General features: G+C 40.7%; 1 protein-coding gene and 1 long non-coding RNA gene across 6 annotated transcripts in view; one reads left to right on the top strand and one right to left on the bottom strand.

Annotated features, from left to right (window-relative positions):
- The window catches only part of Cdh17 (cadherin 17), a 106,000-nt gene extending 103,878 nt beyond the window's left edge, over positions 1-2,122 (top strand). For all 5 annotated transcript variants that reach the window (XM_010619622.3, XM_010619621.2, XM_010619620.1 and 2 more), the window contains one exon: positions 1,159-2,122. In XM_010619622.3, coding sequence (XP_010617924.1) covers positions 1,159-1,256 — 98 coding nt within the window. In that variant the 3' untranslated portion in view covers positions 1,257-2,122. The remainder of the gene's footprint in view (positions 1-1,158) is intronic.
- LOC109117893 overlaps positions 1-22,878 on the bottom strand; it is a 29,851-nt gene extending 6,973 nt beyond the window's left edge. Inside the window, exon 1 of the long non-coding RNA XR_002025205.1 lies at positions 22,793-22,878. This is a non-coding gene — a long non-coding RNA (uncharacterized LOC109117893). The remainder of the gene's footprint in view (positions 1-22,792) is intronic.
- Positions 22,879-25,806: the final 2,928 nt, after the last annotated feature.

Consider the following 25,806-nt stretch of genomic DNA (forward strand, 5'->3'; position numbering starts at 1 on the left):
CCTTACAGCTGGGAATACACAAGAGAGGATGCTACCTTCTTTTTAAGTAGTCTCCATTGTTTAAGTAGTTAAGCATTCTTTGAATGGAAGGAAAAACCAGGTCTCAGTTATCACATTGGACTCTATTCATGGGTCAGAAAGGGATCTCCTTTATACGCTTTGGTCCAAACTCCTTAGGGCATGAAGGCCTTCATGACATGGCTGCTACACATCCTAACATGCATGGTGATGTCATGCCTGCCTGAGAACCACCATCTGTGGCACACCTTTCACCAATTTGAGCAGATATTTAAGGTTCTACTCACTCACCAAGCTGCCTTCTACTTCTATGACTTTTATTCTTTTACCTGCCCCCTTAGAAAGGATTTTTTGTGTATATATCAAATAGTGATTTTCTTACATACTCATTTAACCTCATAAATTTAAAGTTACAGAGGTAGAATTAATAGGCCCTTATAGTTTCATATTCTTTTCAGAATAAGTTTGAGATTAAAAGTTTTAATCGACTTTTGAGCAACCAGTTCTTTCTGTGATGATCGCTCCTGTGATCTTACTAATAAGTTAATTTCCTTACAACAGATCCATTTTTCATGGTGGGCTTTGGTAGCACACGTTTAGTGCTAAGATGCACAATGTAACTTTGGTAGGAGACATCAGAACTCAGATATTGTACTTGGGGTCACTCAACAGTGTATGTAGGCTGGAGCCATGAAGTTATAATAGAAAATGTAGATTTGGGGTGGACACAATAAAAAGTAGGCATTAGGTAGGTGAACAGGTCTGAACAGCTCTCTGGGGGTTCTGATTGGACTTCTCTAGGGAAAGGGAAGAATATTTGAGTATGTACAAAGTTCAGGAATATACTTGGACAGTATGGAACACTGGGCCCTCCAGTTCTTGGCAGAGATGCAGTGACAGCCACCAAGGTTAGATGTGATTTGGAACTTGATACAAACCAACTGATTAAGAGTAATAAGCTTACTTATCCAAGAATGCCAATTCCTAGATCCCTTAATTCACTAGTGCAACTAACCTTTGGTGAACCACACACAAAACTAGTTATGAGTCTTTTTTTTTTTTCCTAGCATGATACTACTTTATAAGAAACTAACTACATTTGAAAAGTCCATCTACTTGACACTGAATTTTTTCTTTCAGGTATAATTTTAGCAGTTGTGTTTATTCGCATCAAGAAGAAAGGCAAGACTAATGTTGAAAATACTCAGGCATCTGAAGTCAAGCCTCTAAGAAGCTGAATTTGAAAAGGAATATTTGAGTTTATACTACATCAAGTGCTATTTCAATGACACAACTGTTTAATCTCATAATTTTACTTTTCATCCAACATGTGGGCTATAATTTTTTACAGATATTTCCTCTTGCCCTGAAATATATTACTTTTAGAAATTTCATATACTATAGACATTAGAAATATTTTCCATTTCCCCATGACATTTTCCCCTCTGTAATGCCTCAACTACTTAACCCAACTAAAAATGTGTTTTGCCCCCCTTTGGGAAAGACAGGCTGCTTAAGTATTCTGCACATTTTTTTTTTTTTTGCTTCATCAAAGGGAGTTATCATTTATCTACCATAGAACTTTCTGGATTCCATGAAAGCTTTTTCTGATTCCATCCTGTGTCCCCTTTGTCCATATCTCCTTTTACTGAATTACAAAAGAACAAAATGAGGTCTTAGAAAAGAGCAGCCTTCCCCCTGGTATGAACAGAAACTGTTATTAACCATTCTTAACTCAGTGTGGTCAATATTGTTCTCCAGCTTGGGAATGGCCCAGGGCCCAGACATAACCCAACATTTGCTGTTTCCCCAAAAGCCTACTTCGTAAACCTGGGGGCAGAGACCAACCAACCATGTTTACATGTTACGCATTTTTTCTTTATTTGTATATTAATAATGGTGTGGTTATTATATATTTAACACGTGGAAGAAAGCATGAAAGTGGAGACAAAAGTCAAGAATAAAGGTTGGTCCTGGTTGTTTTTGTTTCTCTGATCTGTTTCATTTGTTGATGGAAAGGACTGGATAACAATGGTTATCTATAATTTACTGAAATTGCCTCTCTAGTCCAAGAGGAGAAGTTGACAATAAAATAAAAATCACTGCTCGCATGACTCTGGATTGAGGTGTTCCATGTGGGCACACCAGGAATTTTTAAACTAAGAATTTTGGAGATTTGGAGCACTTTGGGGTCTGTGGTATGAGTTCTAATCTCAGGAGCATCTGAGAGAGTGTAATACCTCTGAGAAACGTTGGGCAGGAAGAACCTGGATGTGGCAGGATGCTCATAAGATGGCCACTGAAGCTGGCTATGAGCTTGTGTTTTTTCATAAATATTTTTATAAACATTTTTTTAATGTGCTAGCCCTATGATAGTTTTTAACAAAGGCCCCTCTTGCTTTCGTCTATTACACTGTGCCTCCAGTGAGTTGGTTTCCTGTCTTTTCACACAGAGCTCACTGGAGCAGCAAAATGGATAAGGTTCTCTCTTGTCTCATTTTACATTAAAAGGCAAAACAAAATCAAAGAACACCAAAAGCAAATTTACTTTTTCATCGCCTCTATAGATAGTTTCTTTTAAGGAGACTGGGTCTTACCAGGCTGGCCTCACCCTACTGGGCTCAAGGGATCCTTCAGCCTCAGCCTCCTGAATAGCTGAGACATCAGCATGCACCACTGCACCGACAGTGTTTTTAATCAAGGAGTGGTTGTGATGTGATATTTAAGTCACTTAAAATTGCAATATTACTTGCTCTGCTTATTTTTCGGAAATCATGGCATCATTACTAAAAGGCAGTGAGCTGAGGTAAGCTCAGGGTTTTCTCCTGCCTCAACTCCATATTTTCCTCTCTGGCACACCTGGCATTATGTGACAACAGGCTGCTCACACAGAACTTTCTCACCTGAAGTAACTGATTAGCATTTATACTGCTCATACCATTTCTCCCTGGTTGGGTCCTTCTCATCCTCCCACAACAAAATCCTACCCACTCTTAAAATCGATTTTTAAAAACTGCCCTATTGGAAGCCTTCTCTGATTTTCTCTGCCTCGTTTATCCATCTTTACAAGGGTGAGGAATATTTTTTCCTGGCCAAGATCCATTCCCTTTTTTGGTAAGAGCTGTTGGGTTTCCCACTGGGAAACACTTCCCTTGACCCCTGCTCAGTCTGTATGATTAGGCTGAGCAAACTTCTTGTTTTCTCCATTCCTTCCAGCTCTAGAATTAGTGCTTTGTCTTAGATTTCCTTTTATAACTTTAGTTGAAACTTAGAAAAGTGTTCATATGGAACATTCCAGTTACTCTTAAGAGGTGAGTCTTTCCTAGAATGAAGACCATCACTGAGATAAGAAAAAAATTGAAGATATTTAGTATCTGGATCTAGCTGTGTCTGAAGGTAACTTTTCCCCAGATGACTTCCATCCTGTGAGTTAATACCTTCCTTTTTCACTTAAAGTGCAATAGATTTCTGCACCTAGAAACCACAGGAATAGCTATTTGCCTTGTGTAGGGTCCTTCTCATGCGCCACCATTTAGTGCCCGCTAGATCTCCCCAACTAGTCTGAGACTTCTAGAAACTCCATGCTGCTGTTTGAATACAAGTCTTGGCTTATAAATGGTTCCTTGGTAATTTTGTAAAGAAAGAATTTGGCTGATTTATTTTGACCATTTATGTATAAGCCACTTTCAAAAATTTGAACTAATGGAATGGTAAAACTCTTATCCTTTGTATTCACTTACAATATCACCTAAGACCCCTCAAATCCCACCTCTCCAGCCTCCTGTTTTCTATAAACAAACCTTGATGTTCCATTCACACACCCCAGAATGGGCTGTAGTGGTGAGTGGGCCTGTGAATGACAAAGATACTCTCTTTCTGGGTGGTTAAGAAAGCACTGGGAGCACTAAGGTACCTTATCTTTGACAAAGGGGCCAAACATTTTCATTGGGAGGAAGATAGCCACTTTAATAAATGGTGCTGGGAAAACTGGCTTTCAATGTGCCAAAGATTAAACCTAGACCCCTATCTCTCACCATTCACTAAACTAAACTGAAATAGATCAATGGTCTAAATATAAAAAGGTAGGATATTTAACACTCTTGAAGACACAGGTGTAGGCAAAGACTTTATGGAAAAAACCCAACTGAATAGGAAATATTAGAATCAACAACTAGGGTCACAGCAAATTAAAAAGCTTTTAAACACCAAAAGAAACCAACCAAGTGAGGAGACAACTCACAGAATGGGGGAAAATGTTTACCAGTTAATCCTCAAAGGACTAGTCTCTAGCATAAAGAACTTAAAGAAATCACCCTTAATTTAAAGATCCAGTCCAACAATGAACATCTGAAATGAATAGACACTTTTCAAATGAAGTACAGACAGCAAATATATGAAAAAATGTTCAACATCCCTGGTCATTCAAGAAATGTAAATTAACACTGAAATTCCATCTCCTAAAGAATGGCTATCATCAAGAAATTAACAAATGCTGGTGAGGCTGTGGAAAAAAAAGAACCCTTCTCCATTTTTGATGTGAGTATAAATTGGTATAACCATTAGGGAAATCAGTATGGAGAATCCTCAAACCTAGGGGTTCTATTTGACCCAGGTACAGTGGAGCCTCAAGTTACTACTGCCCTGACATACGAACAATTTAGGTTAATTAGGTTAATAGAAGAGTCACCTGCCTCTTGTCTATAGTGTATATACAGGTAAACGTCCCGATCTCAGCTTTATTGATTTTCACCTAACGTGAGTTACAACCAGCCCTCAGGAAACTGTAGAGTTCATAAGTCAACGATCCACTGTATTGCCCTTCTAGGTCTCTTCCTGAAAGAGTTAAAAGCATCATACCACAGTGATATATGCATACCCATGTTTACATCAGCACAATTTATAGTAGCTAAATCTTGGAAAAGGCCACATTCCCATCAACAGATTACTAAAGAAAATGTTATGGAAACAGCCCAATTGCCCATCAACTGGATACTGGATAAAGATGTGGTTTTTTTTATATATATAAAACAGAGTACTACTCCTCCATAAAGGATAAACTCATGACATTTTCAGGTAAATGGATGCACCTCAAAACCATAATCGTAAGTGAAATAAATCAGACACACGTTTGTATTTATCATTGCTTCTCTTATATGAGAAACCCAAAGGATAAATAAGGAGCAAAATGGAGAACAGATACTGGGAAGTAGGAAAAACTTGTTCAGAGGGGACTGGGAACAAGGAATGAAGGGAAAGGGAAGGAGAGGAAATGGGATTTAAAAGAGAATGGAAGGGGAAATAAATCTTTTATAAATGGGGAGGGGAAGAAGTGTTGGAGGGGAGGGGAATGGGAAAAAAGAATTAAGATATATTACGTGTAATTACCTATGATGAATGTGATCATTATGTATGAAAAACATGTACCAATAAGAAACAGCTGGGAGACCAAGAAGGTTTCAGGAGTGAGCTGGATAAAAATGGTGAATCTTGTGAGAAACTATGTACAAAATCTCGGGTGCTTCTGCAGAGCAGTAAATCAAGAATGGCTCTATGAATATGTTAGTCCATGGTATAGAACATCCACCATTAGAAAGCTGAGCCAGGGCCCTGCCCTGACCCCTGCAGCCAAGCTTGGAAAAGAGCTGGACAGGCACACAAGCAACAGCCAGAGGCCCACCCAGATATCATTGGTAAGTGAGTGCAGACCCCAGCCAGAAGCCTGCTCAGACACCAGTGACTGGGGTGTACAGCCCCCAGCCAATGACCCTTCCAGACAACAGCTACATAGGGGGGAAGGCCCCAGCCAGAGAGGCACACCCAGATAACATCCCAACTGTGCACAGGCCCCAGTCAGAATGCCACCTGGACAACAGGGCAGTGCAGGGATTCAGGAGGCCACCATTTTGAACATAGGAACTGGCACAGGGGTGAGCAGCAGAGGGGTGGGCAGCAGAGAAAAGGCCTCTTGGTGGCTTGCTGAGAATGGAAGACCACTGGGTGAGCAAAAAGTCACCTCAACAAAGGCAAACTAGGCTGTATCTGTTGAAATGAGAAGACAAGTAAACAGAAGAAATGGATAAATTCCTAGATGCATATGTATTACCCAAGTTGAACAAAGAAGAATTCAAAGTTCTATATGACCCAATATCAATAAACAAAAAGGTATTTAAAAACTTATCAACTAAAAACGGCCTGGGTCCTGATGGCTTCACTGCTGAATTCTACAAGACATTTAGAGAAGAACTATTGCCACTACTGTTTAAATTCTTCAGTGAAATTGAAAGGGAAGCAATACTCCCAAAGTCATTCCTGGATGCAAGTATCACCTTGATCTCAAAAGCTGAGAAAGCCCCAACTGAAAAATAGAACTATAGGCCAATCTCCCCAATGAACTTAGGTGCAAAAATCCTGAATAAGATACTGGCAAATAGAATGCAGAAGATCATCAAGAAGATCATACACCCTGACCAAGTGGGATTCATCCCAGGGATGCAGGGATGTTTCAACATACACAAATCAGTACATATATTATATTAATAGAGCCAAGGACAAAAACCATATGATCATCTCAATAGATGCAGAAAAAGCATTTGACAAAATCCAACATGCATTCATGATAAAAATCCTACAAAAATTTAGAACAGGTGGTCTCTACCTCAATCTGATGAAAGCCATCTATGAAAAACCAACAGCCAATATCATAGTAAATGGTCAAAACTGAAATCCTTTATACTAAAATCAGAAACAAGACAAGGATGTCCACTATTACCACTTCTGTTCAATACAGTTTTGGAAACATGAGCCACAGCAATTAGATGAGAAAGAAATAAAAGGAATAAAGACAGGAAATGAAGAAGTCAAGTTGTCATTATTTGCAGATGACATGATACTCTATATAGAAGACCCCAAGAACTCCACTAAAAGCCTTCTAGACTTAATAACCAAATTCAACAAAGTAGCTGGATACAAGGTCAACACACAGAAATCAAATGGCTTTCTTGTACAGGAAAATCAGACTCACTAAGAGAGAAATGGGACAAACAATTCCTTTCACCATAGCATTGAAAAAATTGCAATATCTAGGAATCCACCTAACAAAAGAAATCAAACACCTTTACTCTGAAAACTATAGAACTCTGAAAAAAAAGAGATCAAAGAGGATATCATAAAACAGAAAGACATTCCTCACTCCTGGGTAGGAAGATCCAATATAGTGGAAATGGCCATAATTCCAAAATTGCTATATAGATTCAATGCAGTCCCAATGGGAATTCCAGCAGCATACTTCACAGACCTTGAAAAAGCAATCTATAAATTCATTTGGAATAAGGAGAGACCTAGAATAGCAAAAGCATTTCTAGGCAACAAAGGCAAGATAGGGGGTATCACAATCCCCAACTTGAAATTATACTACAAAGATGTGATAAAAACAGCACAGCACAGGCAAAGAAACAGACATGAGGATCAGTGGAATAAATTAGAAGATGCAGAAACAAATCCAGACACACTCAGCCACCTCATCTTTGACAAAGGAGCCAAACACCCTCATTGGAAGAAAGATGGCCTCTTTAATAAATGGAGCTGGAAAAATTGGTTTTCAACTTGCCAAAGACTAAAACTAGACCTATACCTCTCACCATGCACTAAACTAAAATCAAAATGGATTAAAGATCTAAATACTAAAAACACTAAACTGGCTGGAAGAGAGGTTAGGTAGAAATCTTGAAGACAATGGCAAAGGGAAAGATTTTTACAAACAAAACCTCAGTTGCATGTGAACTAGTACAAAGAATCAATAAGTGGGATCTTTTTATTAAAAGGCTTTTGCACAGCAAGAGAAACCACCAACAGCATGAACAGACAACCAACAATGTAGGAAAAAAATTTTACCTGTTGTTCTTCACACAAAGGTGTACTATCTAGACTATATAAAAAACTATAAAATCAGACCTCCCAAATTTAAAGATCTAATCCAAAAATGGGGATCTGAAATGAACAGACAGGTCTCAAAGAAGTAGAAATAGCAAATAAAAATGAAAAAGTGTTAAACATCATTGATCATTCAAGAGATGCAAATGAAAACACTAAGATTCTACCTCCACCCAGAAAGAATGGCTACTGTGAAATCAACCAATAACATATGCTTGTGGGACTGTGGGGAAAAAGGACACTTCTTCACTATTGGTGAGAGTGTAGACTGGTACCACCACTGTGGAAATCAGTATGGAGATACCTCCAAGAATTAGGATTAGAGGTTCCATTTGACCCAGTTATTTCCCTACTGGGTATCTCCCCAAAAGAATTAAAATAATCATACCCCAGAGATATATGTGCACCCATGTTCATAGCAGCAGTTTGTAATAGCTAAAACTTGGAAACAGCCCAATTGCCCATCAACTGGAGGCTGGATTAAAAAAATGTGGATTTAAAAAAAATAGAGTACTACTCAGCCATAAAGAATGAGAAATTAGAGACATTTATAGGTAAATGGATGCATATTGAGGTGATACTCTTAAGTGAAATAAACAGGACACACACATGTAATTACCATATAGTTTCTCTGGTGTGAGAAACAAAGTGTAACTAAGGATCAAAATACATAATAATGTGACATAGGAAGAAAATGTACAAAGGGGAAGGGGAAATAGGATTGGGGAAAGGAAAGAAAGGAATGGAATATGAGAAAATGAAAAAATGGAGACAAAGTCTTTGTAAATAGGGAGAGGTTGGAGGTGTTGAAGGGAGGGCAGGGGAATGGGGAAAAACATCAACCAAGATAGATTATGTAAAGGTACTAATCTCCAATGATGAATGTCATTATATTGTATACCTAAAATGTTCCTATACTAATAATAAAAAAGACATGGGTCACCTTTAAAAAATATGAATCCCAGGGTCCCTCCCCCAAATGAGTTAAGTGTCTTTAGGAATGGGACCCTGGCCTCAGGCGACTTTAATATGTAACCACAACTGAGAGCCCTCATTCTGGACAATCCTTGAAGACTCAGGACCAGGCTGGTATGGAGTATGATCCTTTTTAGAGCCTGCCTTGGACTCAATGGTGCACCACAAAAATGTATACCAAAGCCATAATTTCCAATTCAAATGTATTTGGAGATTGAGCTTTTAGAAAGTGCTATAGTTTGGATCTTCAATGTCCCCAAAGGCCCACATGGTAGAGCCTTGGTCTGCAGGTGCCCATAGTGAGATATGGAAGTGGTGAAACCTTTAAGAGGTGAGGCCCCCTGGGAGGTCTTTAGGTCGCTGGGTGTGTACTCTCCAAGGGGATTGTGGGAGCCTGGTCTCTTCCTCCTTCTGGCCATAAAGTGAGTGACTTTTTTTGTTTTTTGCTTTTTTATGTTCGGATTTATTTCCTCCTAAATTTGTAGATTTACAAGCAAGTGATGCTCAGTACCACAACTAGGGTCTCTGTAGGTGTTTCCAGGGGCGGGGGGAGTGGCGCTGCTGGGGCCAGGAGCAGCAGGCTGATCGTCTCACAAATGCACAGACATAGGCCTGCCCAAGGGCAGCCCCAGGGACGGGAAAACTGTGTGACACCTGTGACCGGCAGAGCGACCTTGCCTCCAGGTCTGAGAGAGGAAGCAGGACCAGAACGCAGCGAACTTGACTCAGTTTTACCTTTTTAGTAATGACTGTGAGGAGGTGTGGATTGTGTGTCTGTTGAGTGATATTTACAAAGCTTGGATCCCGCGGTGCAACACTGATGAATCAGTTTGCGGGGGAGGTACTGGGTGTTGAGTAGGTTGGGGAGGTGGGGGAGCCCGCGCCCCCTTCCGTGGATGTGGCCAGAGGCTTCGTGTTTGGCATTGGCAGAAGCACAGGCCTGGCCACTGGTGGTGGTGGCAGTGGCGGCAACATTGGGGTGGGAAGGAATAGGTTGTAAGGTGTACACACACACACACACACACACACACACACACACACACACACCCACACACACACATGCACGCATGCACACTGCTCTCTGTGCATTTCCACCACAATGTGCTGCCTCCCCACAGCCCAAAGCAATGGTGCCAATCAGTCATGAACTGAAACCTCCAAAACTGAACCAAACAGCAGCCACTTCTCTTTATAAATTGATTATCTCAAGTATTTATAATAATGATGAGGGCCGGGGATTTAGCTCAGTGGTTCCGCTGCCTGCCTTGCAAGCGCAAGAACCCGAGTTTGATCCCCAGTACCAAAAACAAAAAACAAAAAAACAAACAAAACAAAACAACCCAACAAAACAAAACAAAAAAATAATGATGGAAAGCGAACACAGAGGGTAAAGTCCAACGAAACCATAAGGGTGGGGCTCTAATCTGACAGAACCTGTGTCTTCAGATGAGAAGAGGGTTGCCAGAACTGTCTCTGCACACACAAAACACCCCAACAAAACAAAACAAAAAAATCATGATGGAAAGCGAACACAGAGGGTAAAGTCCAACGAAACCATAAGGGTGGGGCTCTAATCTGACAGAACCTGTGTCTTCAGATGAGAAGAGGGTTGCCAGAACTGTCTCTGCACACACAGAGGAAAGGCTAAGTAGGGACACAGACAGGTAGGATAGTCCGAAAGTGACTCTGCTGAACCTCATGTGAAACTTCCAGCATCTAAACTGTGAGAAATGAGGTGTTCTGTTAGCTGGTCAGTCTGTGCTACTTTATGGCAGCCAGAGTAGACTAATGTGAAATCCTACTGGGATTCTTTTTCAGAACACTGGCTCCTCAAACTCCTCTCAATTCCAACTTCCAGAGCAGCTTTGACCCCACCTAGTCCTGCCCAGATCTGTCCCCAAATGCTCACATGGACTGTGACCTAGAACTCAGGGACAGTAAGAAGCACTACTGTCAGGAAAGTCACTCCTCAGTCCACAGAGATTCTTCAGCCAAACAGCCTGGGTCACAGGTCACCATGAAGCGGAAAGGAAAGAAGCTGGTTCTTTCCCGTAGAAAGGTAAGCCCCACGTTTTGGGCCAGAGCTGAGTGAAGAGCAGCGATTGTCTCTTTTCATAGGCAGCTCCCCACAATGGCCCTTTTATTCCAGTGCTGGGAGAGTTGTCTATCTAAATTAATAACAAAGACAATGTAAGAAAAAAAATCAATGGTTTTATAATGTAATTATTTCCCATTTTACTGGTTTTTTACATCTGTAATTTTACATAGCAGCATGGCTCAAGCTCTATACAACATTTCAAAATAGTTTCTCGAATATCTTCCATTTTGGACCTTTGTAAGCTGTCTGGGCCCGTGACAAGGAGGAGGGCCTCCTTGTTTGAGGGGGTGGTATTTCTTGAGGGTGAGGGTCTGCTCTGGAATCTATGGGCCATAATGCAAAGGGCTAAAGCACAAATCCTACTCCAGGTGTCTGTGTGGTGTTTGCCTCCGAATAGTCATGGATTTCTTTGGACAGAAACCCAAGCCTGTTTTTCCACGTGTTCCTCACCCTGGGAGAGCTGGCCGAGAGGACAGGGAGGCAGGAAAGTCAAGGGAAGAAGAGGTGGGCTACAGCAGCCAGCGTTCCTTGGATAGAGGGAAAGCATGTTCATTTTTTCCATTGCAACAGTTGGGCTGATGTGTGAGTCTAGGATCTGATGGCTACATTTGGAAGAGGAGGGTGGGCACATGGGAGGTGGGGATAAAAATAGTGATTGTGTTTAGCCGGCATTTTTAGTTGCTCTTTTGAATTAAGTATAGAACTGAGAGGAAATAGAATATATTTTCGGTAGCAGAAGACAAAACTGGGCCTCTTTGGCTCCCAGCCAAGAACAGGTCCCAAAGGCAGAGATTCTTGGGGCTTTGCTCAGGCACAGCTGAAGTCAGTCATGGCTTTGGCGCGTGACTGGTGCAAAGAGCTAGGGAGAAGGTTTTGGAGTGACCAGGTCATTTGTGGAGCAGGACAGGGTTCTGCCTTCTTCAGTGTGGGTCTCCCACAACCATCTTGGGGTCTCCAACAGGAGGGGACAAGGATTTCTGTAAACCAGTGTGGCCTGGTGGACCCTCGGTGGAAATCCTGGCCCTCTTTGTGTGAAGGCTGGCACCTGGGTACAGCTTCCACAGAGTTTAAACTCTTCCTGGCTGTTCCCTCACCCTCTCAGCTCAGCATCTCCTCCTGGCAGGACTACACTTGTCCAGGCAAGAAACAGAAAGTGTGCCCTGGGCCAAGGTAGGGACAGGTGAGCATTCTTGGAGGTGAATAGGTTAGTTTGCTCCCTCTGAGAAGCGGAAGCCATGAAAGAATTAGATAGGTAAGTTTTTTACAGGGAGTGGGGAAAAGGCCTGCGAAGATAAATAGGAGGGAACAGGAATAGGTGAGGAGACCCCAGAAGTTTAATAGCTCAGAAAGCAGGGAGGGAGAGGAAGAAGGGATGATCGGAATCTTGGGCCATGATGCAGTTCTGAAAAAACCTGAGAGCTGAGGTGGAACCCTAGATCTAAGATAGTCTGTTGGGACCCCCACCTGCCTCTGGGACCCGCTGTGCTCCATTTCTGTTGGGAACGTTATCCTGTGACCACAAAGATATAGCCGCCAGAGGCCGCCAGCCAGCCAGCCAGCTCCCCAGTGGATCGGGAGGATCAGAGCCTGTGCTGCCATGAATGTCAGTTTGTTCTTTTTAATTAATGCATCGAACACTCATTGAGCCTCATGACAGCCAGACCCTGGGAACACAAATAAAAACTAACATAAAACATTTACAATGTGCCAGGCTCTGTTTGAAAGGTTTTCCAATTGGTGAAGCCGTCGAATCCTTGCAATGACTATAAGAGAACATTAGCAATGTCTACTGTTGAGATGCGACACTGCCGCAGGGGAAGATGAAGTGTGTGACTTGGTCCAGGTTCAGGAGTTAACTGATTCACCCCACAGAGCAGCTGGTGGGTAAGGGATCTTGGCACTGTGGCTCTCAAGGCACAGCTGTGCTCTGTGCTGCAAACCACCTCTCTGGAGGGAGGGTGTTAATGACGAGATGCGCTCACCCAGCCTCTCGCTGTTCCTTGTCTGGGGAGAAGCCTGAGCGAGGGCCGGATGAGGCCAAACCCAGGGCTGAGGAGAAACTTGTATCTCAGCTTGAGCTGAAATTGGGCTGCGAGGGCTGTAGGCAGGGAGGTTCTGGTAGCGTTGACACATAACTGGGACCTCTGAGTCATTTTCACCTTCCAGAATTGGCTGAAGGTTCACTCTAAGAAAAGGTCTGTGCTGGGCACCTGGAGGGCTATTGAAGGAAGTGCTGGGCTGAGTGACAAATGTTGAATGAACACATCATGACGTGGGTTCCCTTTGCTGGCCTGCCTGGTCTGGCTCTTTCTCAGCCAAACCTCACCTCCCGACTCCTTCCTGTGTTCACCAACTTCCATCAGCCTAGACATCTGCCACTTCCCGGAGGAAGTCAAGCTCCTTTCAGTTCTATTTCTTTAACTCACCTCTCCTACCTGCCTGCCTCTTTTTTGTGGCTGGCTTTTTCTCTCACATTAGGTCTCAGTGTACAGGTCACCTCATCTGGGACAATCTTCCTGTTATTTTCTATCATGGCACTGTGTTAATTTCCTCCCCAGGAGCTTTCCCAATGTGTAATTAGTTTTTTATTAGTTTGCATCTTTGGGGACAGAGGCTTTGCTGACTAATGCCTCCCAGCAGTGAGCATGGTGCCTGATGTATAGAAGGAGCTCCAATTCTGATTGAACAAATAGCTTAGCTGAAGATCTAATTACAGAGTCAAGATGTACATCTGACAGAACACAACGAAGTGCCAAGCTGCTCACAGAATGAGGAGATAGATGTGGGCTGTGAGTTTCTGAGAGCTGAACGGAGCGGGCAGAATTAAGAGTTTGAGACGACCAGGGAGGGAAAACCACTTGGAGGAGAAAAACCAGAGGACAAAAAGCAGTTTTCTGTTTCCAGTAGCGTTGAAGCACTCTTATTTTCACTCTAGCTTCCTTACCTCCTAGACCCCTCCTTTGACTCACTGGCACATGGGGCTAAGACTGTAATGACAGTGAGTCTGGCCTCTCCCCAGCATATGTGGGTGGGTTCTCTTGGGGGACCCAACACAGTGCTGAGACTGAACTCACATGAGGCTCCTCAGCATAACAATAAGGATGTCCTGGAGAAACCAATAAGGATGCTACCCTTGCTTTGACTTTGTATCTGGAACAAAGTGACTCCTAGTGTCCAGAAAGGCTTTCAGAGGCCATTATTTTGGAATTCTTTCCAGGTTTTTAGAGGTAGAGATAGACCTCACCAATTACAGCATGTTCTCTCAGCTGTTCCTCTTTTTGTCGCTCACAAAGATAATAGAACACAGCATTTAATTCACTGAATTATGTCTACACTTTGCATATCAGGACTTCCATACCATACATTTTGAAGGTGCGTAAAGGTCAAGACTTGTTACCACTTTATACATGACCTGGTTAGCATTCTATAGACAATTATTTATCTTCATTATCAAGGGAGACCTCCCTCTGTAGAATATGTAGTTCTTGTTACTATTTCTTCAGATGTTTCCCCCTGCCCCACTCATTAAGCACTCACACCGACCTCCTCAAGGGCAGATGATGATGCCTTATCATCCTTGTTACTTTTCAACAGAATCTGTAATATGACAGATGCTTGGTAAATACTGAACAAAGATGGAAGAGTTCCAAATCTTCACAGAAGTTCAGTTCTTTGCTCTTGTTAGCAAAGCAAGTTGCCTCGGTTTACCTGAGCCCCACATTGTCACCTGTTAACCATGTAAAACAAAATGTGTCTTTCTTGTCAAACACTATTAAAGAACAGAACTCTTATTAGAGGTTCCATTTGACCCAGCTATTCCCCTGCTGTGTATCTTCCCAAAAGAATTAAAAGAATCATACCACAGCGATATATGTGCACCCATGTTTATACTGGCACAGTTTATAATAGATAAAATTTGGAAACAGCCCAGTTCCCCATCAACTGGAGATTGGATAAAGATGTGGTTTTTCTGTAAAATGGAGTACTACTCAGCCGCAAAGAATGACAAGCTAAGTGGATGCACATTGAGGCCATACTCTTAAGTGAAATAAATAGGACATACTTGAGTAAATATTAAATAATTTCTTTGGTGTGGAAAAACTAAAAGTGTAAATAAGGTTCAAATGGTATAAGTAATAGTGTGAAATAGGAAGAAAATGTCTAAAGGAGAAGGGGAAGTGGGAAGGGTAGGGGAAAGGAAATAACCTAAAAAATAGGAAAACAGGAAAAAATGGAAACAAAGTCTTTGTAAATAGGGAAGGGTGAAGGGGGTGAAGGGAGGTCAGGGGAATGGGGAAAAATAAGAACCAAGATACATCATGTAAAGGTGCAAGATCCCAATGATGAATGTAACTGTATCATTTACCTTAAATGTACCAATAAACTTAATGAAAAATAAAACAAAATAAATGATGGAAATCTAAAAAAACAAAGGACTGTAATTTGAGCAACTATCACTTATACAAAAGGGAGAATATCAGTTATATGACATATTTCTGAAAATTTGGACTATTTAAGAAAGCACTTTATGTATTTAAAAAAAAAAAAAAGAACAGAACTCTTGCTTTAGCCTTAACTAATCTGTGACTTAGTTTGGAAAGCTTCTCCTTACCCAAAATTAGACATGATTGAAGAATTTTAAAAAAAGAACTAAAAAATAACTTTCTATTATAGCAAAAACAATTTAAAAACTAAACAAAAGCCTCTGACACAAACCCAACACTTTTAGAAGGTTCTGGCTATTTCGGAGTGTGACGTGAATATTCATTGCCACGTTTTGGCCAAGGACAGCACCACACCACGGAGCTGGGAGTGAAGTCATCTGGGTATGTTTTCTGGAACTTGGCCCTGAATGGTTTTCTCTTTGACATTTGTCCAGCTCTTTAATACAGCTTAACATTAGTAATGCTCACAGCCTTTTTATAAAATCATGTTTAGAATATAGAGGCAGAATGGAGAAGGGCTCAGGGTGAGGGAAAGGAGAGAGAAAAAACAGCAAGCCTTTGCTGAAGGTAAGAAGGCATTCACTCTGCTAATGTGGGGTGAGGCCTGCTTTGTCAAGGGGCCTCACCCAAAAAGTTAACTCGAAGGGTGGAGTGACAGATGCTCCCTGTGTCAGGAGACTCTGCATTATCTAAGGATCACCTTCTTCAGGGCCACATATTATTCACTTAATCCACAAATAACTACTTATGACATTATTTTCCCTAAGAAACAGTAAGAAAGTACTGGTAACAATCACTATGACATTTGTTCTTATAGTTTCTTTTCCATTAATCTTCTGGTTCAACAGACTTCTATCAGATCTTCAAGAAAAACTTTGTATGTTCCCAGGCTCCAAGTTCAAGGACTCTTTTACTGTAATGTTTACCCATTTTGGACCATTCTTGTCTCTGGTATTTTACCACAATCAGAGCCTGACCCTAAGATTAAACGGAAAGTATTTTAAGGAAACAAGATCTCAAAAGTTCTCTCTTTGAGGCCAGATCTATGGAGCTACAGAGACTTGAACAAATCTCCCTAACAGCTGGGAACAGTTGGTTGAGAGCTGCAGAATTCATAAACCATGTTAAGAGTTTTGGTGTCCTGGAAAAAGCTCCAAAAATGTTCCAATCATTAAAATCCTCAAACCACTTTCAGATGAGTAAATTCAAGACAGACATTACCAATTTTTAAACCACATCAGATGTTCTAAGAGAAAAGTGGAAAGCAATAAAGATGAATGATCTGTTCTTACCCCATTTGCTTATGCAGGTGATTGCAAATTTAGTCCAAGCAGAGGCCAGTCTCAGATGTCTCTGGTACATCTGCCCTCAGATGAAAACATGAGTACATAGGAAAGCCGTGGGCCACTGACTGAAAGGAATTGATCTTTAAATGCTTTTGCTTACTAAAGTGGTTGAAGCAGGACGCCTAATACATGCTAGATACTTAGAAAATGTTCACTTACTTGACATATGAACACATAAAGTATATCTGACAAATAATAAGATGAAGAATAAAGCACTTTGAAAACTTCCAAGTTTTGTCAGGCTCCATTGAAAAGAAGAAGAAACAAAGCCAAAAGAGTAAGAGAAAGGCTTGGAGACCGAAGGGTTGACAAAAGTTAAAGGAGAAAATTATGAGAAGGAGCAAGGTGTAATGCAGGAAAGAGGCCTTGAAAATAGAACTGATGGGTGTCAAGTAAATTAAACAACATATTGTCTCCTGGGTGATGCTAGAGGCAATTTGCCTATAAAATTAACTCAATAGCCTCTCAGATCACCCCTTTTCTACTGTATCATGAAGGGGGCTGGATTTAATCCTGAGGAACAGAATGTAGCAGAAGGAATGAGCTGCTATTTCTTAGTAAGCAATAAAATTGGGGCCTCTGTCTTGGGCTGCCCTTTCTTGTTCTCTCTCAATTGCTTGTTGTAGGAGAAGCCAACTGCCACATTGTGAGCTACCCCAAGAAGAGACTCACATAGGCAAAAGGAGAAAAAGCAAGGCCTGGTGATTTTGATTAAGAGCTAGTGAGGACCTGCGTGTGTGTCCAAGTGCTCTCTTGCAGTCACTTACTATGTTAGGAATGTGCAGTCATATGGGGGACTACTCTCATATAAGAGGACCATAATTTTAAGTAAATAAGGAGCAAAATGGAAGATAGATATTGGCAAGTAGGAAGAATATGTTCAAATGGAAAGGGTAACAAGGAGGGAGGAAGGAAAGAGAAAAAAATGTAAAAAGAGAATGGAAAGGAAAAAGTGGAAACAAAGCTTTTTATAAATGGAAGGGGAAGGTTGTAGAGAGAGGTGGGGAATGGAAAAGACATTATGGATAGGTACAAATTCCCTAGAATAAATGTGATCAGTATGTATGGCCTTATGTACTAATAAAACATACATGCAAAAGGGCTTTTGAATCTTTGCTGAGTACCATGCTACATGTCCATGCTATGTGGGATTCAATCAGTCCTGGCCTGGAGAGACCAAAGTCGTAAGCTGAAAAATTCCTAGAGTTTATATAGGGAGGGGAGAAGTTTGCACTCTGAGCAGCCATGCTGAGGAGTCCTGTTTGATAACCTACAATCTCAGGGAAGAACTAAGAGGAGTCCTTTCATAGTAATAGGTCTGTGTCCTTCTTGGGATGAAGAATACTCTAGACCCACAAAATACTGCCAATACAGGGACAAAACTGAGGCCCACATAGCTGGTTGCAAAATAAAACCTGGAACTCTTTAAAGGGCTACAATAAAATCGACACTCAACAAGGTAATATTTGAAATGTCCAACATTCAGTCAGGAGTTGTCAGATATGTTAAGGAGAAAAATTTGACACAGGAGGAGCTGGTAGAAACAGTCTTAAAAATAGTAGACATAAAAGAACTAGCAGACAAGGATGTTAAGTAGCTATTTTAACTATATTCAACTATTTAAAGGAAAAATATAGGGAGAACAATAGAATATATAAGTAAGAGATCAAGTGTAAATTATAAATGAGTCAACATATACATTTTAAAATTTCCTTGATGGTATTCATAGGTAATCAGGCAACACAGAGGATAAACTTGAAGACAACATAAAAATCAACCCAGTAGAAGCAGAGAGAAACAAGAATTTTAAAATTAAACAGTTCAAGCAAATAAGCAGCCAAGCCACATAATGGGAGAAAATATTTGTGAAAGATATTTCTGACAAAGGAATGTAATCCAAAATATACAAAGAACACTTAAAACTTAGCAATAGAGAAACCCTATTAAAAATGGACAAAAGATCTGCAAAGATCTTACAAAAGAATTTATACAGATGGCAAACAACTACTGAAAAGATGCCCACTATGATATAGCATTAAGTTATTGAAAATTGAGACAGCAAGATACCATCATACACCTATCAGGAAGGCCAAATTCAGAAAACTTCACCACCAAATGCCGGTGAAGAAACAGGAACTATTCATTGCTGGTGAGCATGAACACGGGTATAGACATTGTGGACGATGGTATGATTGTTTCTTAGAGCTAAATGTACTTACATTATTACAGTAAAAGACAATGGCATTCATTATATTTTCGATCACATCTTGTAAAGACACACACGAAAGAGGACATCCAGAACTACCTCAGGAAGTGGCAAGAGTACAGTAAGTGTTCAACGTGAGGGAACTATTTTGAGGGGGATTAATGGCAACGTGTTTTATTGTAATAATTAAAAAATGTAAACAGTCCCAGTATATTTTGGTCACACTTTGTACATCTGGTGTTTACTATGTCTCCTATTTGCACCAAGATGCCACATGCAGTGGCTGACCATCTATGCTCGTGAGTATAATTCAATAACGTTAATGCAATAATGCAATTGCCTAATGATACATTTCTCAGAGTGCTTCCTTATCCCAAAGCAACACATGACTACTCAAGCCAAATGTGACAAGAAAGGAAAAAGGCAAACTATACGGAACATAGAAAACATTTAGTTATGTGGTAGACTTAAATCCAAGTACATTGATAGTTAAGTAGTTTGAACAAGACAAATATTGTCAGACTTGATTAAAATGTAAGGGCCAAATTTATGTTGTCTATAAAAAGCCGGTTTTGATGTAAAAATGGTAAAAAGTAAAACGATTGAAAATTACGTATCATGCAAACATTAAAGACAAGAAAACTAAAGTGGTTTTCTTAATATCAAAGTAGATTTCAGGGGCCAGGGATTGAGCTCAGTGGTGCCACCACCTGCTTCACAAGTGCAAGGACCCAACTTCGATGCCTGGTATTCCCCCAAAAAAGAAAAGAAAAGAAAAGAAGAATTCAACATGAGAACTATTACCACACATACAAAGAGACATTATAGTAATAAAAGTCAGTTCACCACAAAGAAATGTCTTAAATGTCTAGGAACCAAAGATATAACTCCAAAATATGTAAAGTAACAAATCAAAGAACTCAAAGGGAAAATAGAAAAAATTATAATTACATTTGGAAATTTCAATGCTCCTCTCAATAATTCATAGAACAAGTAGAAAAAATCAATAAGCAAGTAAAATATTTGATCATTGCTATCAACCAGCTTGATCTCATTGACACATACTACTCTACAATAGCAGAATACATATTCTTTTTAACTGTGTATGGAACATTCATCAAGGCAACATATATTAAGCCAAAGCCAATCTCAAACTATCTAAATGAATCAAAATAATGCAAAGTATATCTTTTGATTATAAAATTAAACTAGCAACCAATAACAGGAAGATATCTGGGAAATCCCTAAATTAAACCACACACTTAATGGAACAATGCATAGATAAAAGGAACCATGATAAAATGTTTTGAATGAAGTGAAAATGAAAATAAAATGCATTAAAATGTATGGAATATAGCTAAAGTTGTTCTTAAGGGATTTTTATTGTTCCCCATATGTATATTAGAAAAAATGAGGCCTAACAACCTTAAGCTTTCACCTTAAGAAACAAGAAAAAAATAATAAATTTAATAAAAAATAAGTGCGACAAAGGAAATAGTAAAGAGTAGCAAGAAATGAATTAGAAAATGGAAAGACAATGGACAAAAGTCAATGTAAGAGCTGGTTCTTTGCAAAGTTCAATGAACCTTTTAACTAGACAGATGGGAGGAGAGAAAAAAAGAAGAGGGAGAGAAGGGAGGAGGAGAAATAAATCACAAATATCAGAAATGAAAGAAGGGACATCACTAGAGATCTTACAGATAAAGAAAGGAATATTATAGATAACTGTGCCAACACATTTGAAAACTTAGATGAAATAAATTCTTCAAAAGACTCAAATAACTAAAACTGATTCAGAAATAGATGTTTCTTATTTAATCAACATAGCCTTGATCCACTGAATGCTACTGAAAACCATTGGTTTAGCTTTGATTTTATCTAAACATGTCAGTGAACCAAAATCATAGAGGGGTTAAACAGGATTAGACAGCTTAAATAAAGCCAAACAACCTATTGAATAAAATATACAATTACAGTTGTCGATTACAATATCACCAAACAAATCTCCAAATATCCTTTTCACTGACTGGACCAAAAACTTGATTCAGAATTACGTAAAAATAGCCTTCAAAATTCAGAAGTGAGGTACTGTCAGTTGGCTTATCCAACACACATTCCCAATAGTCCTCTTCCTTGCTTACTTTCAGAGCCTCCTTTGCAGCGAGGTAAGGGTAGCCACTTACCATCCTTACCATTCTGGCAAATAAGTACAGTAAGTCCCTGTCTTATGAACATTCGAGTTGTGAACTTTCACAGAAACCAGTGGACCTCAAATTACATAGATGCAAAGAAATTGTGGAAGTAACTCACATGTCTGCTGGGTGCTGTCATAGTTGTGCTGCTGTGTGATCACTGTAAAGTGTGACAGTGCACAGTAGGTAGTACAGTGCTTGGTGAGAGCCCAGGATGTGCGGAAGCAAGAGGAAAAGCAGTGGTGATGTGGAGGTTTGGTTTTTATGCTTTTCTTTGTATATTTGCATCAAAGGTATGTAAGACTTACTTTGTCAGATTTACAAATCTGACTTAAGAATGTTCTCCTGGAACAAAACTCATTCTTTAAGTTGGGGACTAACTGGTTAAGCAGATATGTTAGGGTGGGGAAATACCTTGCTAAAAGCAGCCATTTTGCAAATGAAAAAAATTAAGACAGCAGACCTGACATTATTGAGGTGCTGAATCAATAATTAACTCCCTCTTGATTCTGTTGATGTTATGAGAAAAAAATAAGAATGTTCTCCTGGAACAAAACTCATTCTTTAAGTTGGGGACTAACTGGTTAAGCAGATATGTTAGGGTGGGGAAATACCTTGCTAAAAGCAGCCATTTTGCAAATGAAAAAAATTAAGACAGCAGACCTGACATTATTGAGGTGCTGAATCAATAATTAACTCCCTCTTGATTCTGTTGATGTTATGAGAAAAAAAATTCTATTTTTAAAAGAATTGTAAGTTGGGTTTTCACTTACATGCAGCCATACAGTATTTTGATAGACCACTGTGATCCATTTATATAACCCTCAAAAAGCAACCTAGGCAAAAGGGAAGTTCTTTCTTCAACGGGGTGTAAAATTTTAGCACCATCTATTAGCATCAATGAACCAGAATTGTTTTATCAAAAGGCAATAATAACAATAACAGCAGCAGCAGATATCTGGTAGAGTTAGGGCTCAAAGAAAGCAGAGGTTTCACACTTTGTTTTGGCCACTGCAAAAACAGTGTGCCAATATGAGAAGTCCTTACATCAGAATCTTTGTGTTGAGGCTGTGATTCTCCATGTAGCACAGGGAATTTGATTAAGCACCAATTTAGCTTGGGTATGAAGAGTTTTGAAATAGTTTAGCAACCCATATACTGAGATGAAGCCAACCCTTAAGAGGATCAGGAAAAAGTAAATTAGGCACATTGGGTGTTTTTCTAACAGAAGCCTGTGACAACATTTCGCTTGATGGAATCTATCTCTGGGATACATTTCACAAATCCCATGACCCATGTTTCTTTTCACATGATAAACCACCAGGGTTCTGAGAAATAAATACTCCTTGTTCAGCAGATACTTGTGGTCAAGGTTTAGAGAAGATTTTTACCCATAAATGGCTTATGATCTATCCAGTCTGGAAAAAATGAGTGTTCACAGAGTTTCACAGGACAGCTAATGCCCAGGGGAAACCATGCAAATCAGCCGGACACGTAAATAATTCAATGAGACACAGTTGCTTACCCCTTGCAGTTGAGGAGAGGGGCATTGGATTGGAACACACACAAGCATGGTGCCTTACCTCTCTTTTTTGCATGGAGCTCATCACTCTGACTTCTTGTATCAAAAAAATAAAATCTCTGGCACCAACCAGCTCCACTGCTTTCTAGCTGCCTGTGTGAACGTTAGGGAAATAATTTAAACATACAGTTTCCTCATATGTAAAATAAAAATGATGGCCTCTCACTATGCACTCAATACAGAATACTGTTTTAAGTACTTTAAACATATCAAACTATTTTGAATAGCTCTATAACAGACTTCATCATTATCACCATGGTTACATCTTAAAATTAAGAAATTTTTTAAAGGGTAGGAAACTAATTTAAGTTTCCAGGGCTGGTAAATGGCAGTGACAATACAGGTTGCTGTCAGGATTGAACGAGATGATACAACGAAAGTCATGCAGAGCATAACAAGTGTGTAATAATAAATGTTTATTATTCCCCATTGATGCCACTTTAGAAATAATTACAGAAGTTTCCTGGAGGACCTGGGTGGTGAAAACAGCACAGAGTAAAGCACTGGATCTTTCCATTGAAAATGAATTTAGTGGGCTACTAACACATCAGGATAGAACAATCATCGACGCTTCCTAAAAATCTGTTGAGGAGAAACAGCCAGCACACGCAAGATATGGAGCCAATGTAAATGGAAAACTAAAGGTAAACTCAGAAGAAAGGCCGAGTCCTCACCCTGACTGGGGCAGTCTGAGGCCATGGAAAGGGGGTAACCTTGCCACAGAACTTTCCGATCCTTCCTACAATACTCTGCAGGGGTCTAACCCTTTTGTTCTGGTGTTTCATAACTAGAAAGCCATTGTGTCTCTCTCTGCTTCCAGATAACCCCACTATTAATATGGACCCTTAGAATATTTTTTCCATTACCCCAGATATACTTAACTCTAATCCCATCCTCGATCTCCTCTTTCACCAAGTTGAATTTTATACATCTTTACTTGTATTGCCTCCAATCCTGTGTAAAACTTTTCACGGTGTTCCCATTTGCTCAAAGCCACAATCAAAAAGATTTATTCTGTAGGTGAATTTCCATGGAAATTGTTTTTTTCTTTTTCACAACCATCCAGCACAGATTTGTGATGTTTTTAGAAATGGAACATTAGGGACTGTTCTGTGGTTTGTGACGTCCTTGGAGAGAGGCCTCCCTCCTCCAGCCAGGGTCACACCTACCCCGGCTCCATCCTCTCCTCCTCCTCGTCCCATTCCTTCCTGGATCATCCATTTCTCCCTTCCACCTCCCTTTCCTGCAATCTCACAAACCCATTTCCTGCAGTGGTCGGTCCGCTCCCTTAAGTGTAGTTTAATCTTGTCACTGCCTCAGTCCGGGTACCCTCTGGAATCCTTTCCCCTTGGTGACCTATCTGTCCTGGCCTGTCCCATGCTTTCTCTTCCATCATCTCGCAGCAGCCTTGGTGCTGTTGACGCCGTTCTTTTCCAAAATTCTCCTCTTCCTGGAAAGGTGCTTGTCCCAGGTAGCCGTCCTTGATTCCCCCAAACAAGAAGGAGCCTCACTCCTGCAACTGTGGGAGCCCCTGTCATACCTGTCCTGAGAGTGTAACTTCCTCACAGGCAGTGGCCTAATTTTTCTGCCTCCACTTCCCCCACCCCCATGAGCACATCGCCTGCACCTAATTCAGTGCCTTTCTCATAGCAAGCATTCAGCAAACATCAAGTGCAGAAGTAAACATGGTCTCAAAATGTCAGGCTGCAGCTGAATGTGGCCTGAAGGTGAGTTTGACATCCCTGGTGATTTTTAAATATTTCAGATAGTTATCAGCATTTAAAAATGATGGTATTTTACATAAACACTTGTTTCTTGGTTTTCTTTAACACATGCTATTCAATCTATGCGGCACAGTACTTAGGATCTGAGCATCTGCTGTCCCCCGGGTGGGATGTGTCTTCTGTTTTCCACGTCACTCAGTGACTTGTCCTTTGTTTTTGGAGCCTTTGATAAATGAATCCCAACAACTGGGTAAAGGAGAAATGGGCTGCTGTTCAGCTTTCCCACCACTTTGTTGTTGTTAGGCTATTAAGGGCCAGAGGGAACAGAAAAGAGGCCATCATCTGAGCTCCTTGTAATCTGCATGGATCGGGAAATATTTCCTCCCCAAAGCCTTCCAGGGTTGCTCCAGCCCGAGGAGCTTCTCCCCTTTGTTCTCCAGCAGAACTTTGCATGGCTAACGCAGGACCCAAGAGCACATCTGTGCACACACCGAGGTCAGCCCTGGCTGTCTGCACGGTTCCGCCGTGGCTGCCCCCTGCAGGGGTCACCCTGCTTCTCCTGATGGGGTCTGACTGGGAAGACCCTCCGTGCTGAAAGCAGCGTGGATGGTGGCATAGAAAGGACAGAGCAAACACACGCCCAGTTGCTGACACTTGAGAAGCACCTTCTGGTGTCCCCCAGGACCAAGACGGGACACTTGTCTGAGGTCCTATCACAGGCTACACAGTCATTAGCTGTCAAGTCACAGGCGCTCCCACCTCTGTTTACTGGGATGTGAGGTTGACTTTTCCTGTGGTGACAAGCGGGTTAAAATTCTCAACACCCAAACTTCTTTGACAACGCACTTCTGTCCAACACAAACAGAACAGCCAGGGAGCACTACCCTAAAGAGGACCAAAAAAGTAATTACAGAAACCATCCTTTCTCCCCCGATCTAATGCTCTTGCCCTTATCAAAAGGGACTTTTCTGAGGTCTAAGCCAGAGGGAGGACTTGACAACTTGCAACTTTGATGTACACTGTTACCAAACAGGTGTTTCTTTTTTTTTTTTTTTTGGTACCAGGGACCAAACTTGGGACCCTGCACTTGCAAGGCAAGCGGCAGAACCAGTGAGCTAAATCCCCGGCCCACTGAACAGGTACTTCAGAGAGAACAATAACGCACAGGATGCCTTGGGAAATGTCTTTCTAAGATGGTTACCTTTCTCCAACTCAGACCCTTTCCCATGTTTTTATTCCCTTTTTAAAGCCCTGGCATCCCCCCCACTGTGTGATTCCTCTCTTGGAAATT

This window comes from Fukomys damarensis, unplaced genomic scaffold (assembly GCF_012274545.1).
Source record: "Fukomys damarensis isolate Sample0158 unplaced genomic scaffold, DMR_v1.0_HiC HiC_scaffold_5, whole genome shotgun sequence".
Taxonomy (NCBI): Eukaryota; Metazoa; Chordata; class Mammalia; order Rodentia; family Bathyergidae; genus Fukomys; species Fukomys damarensis.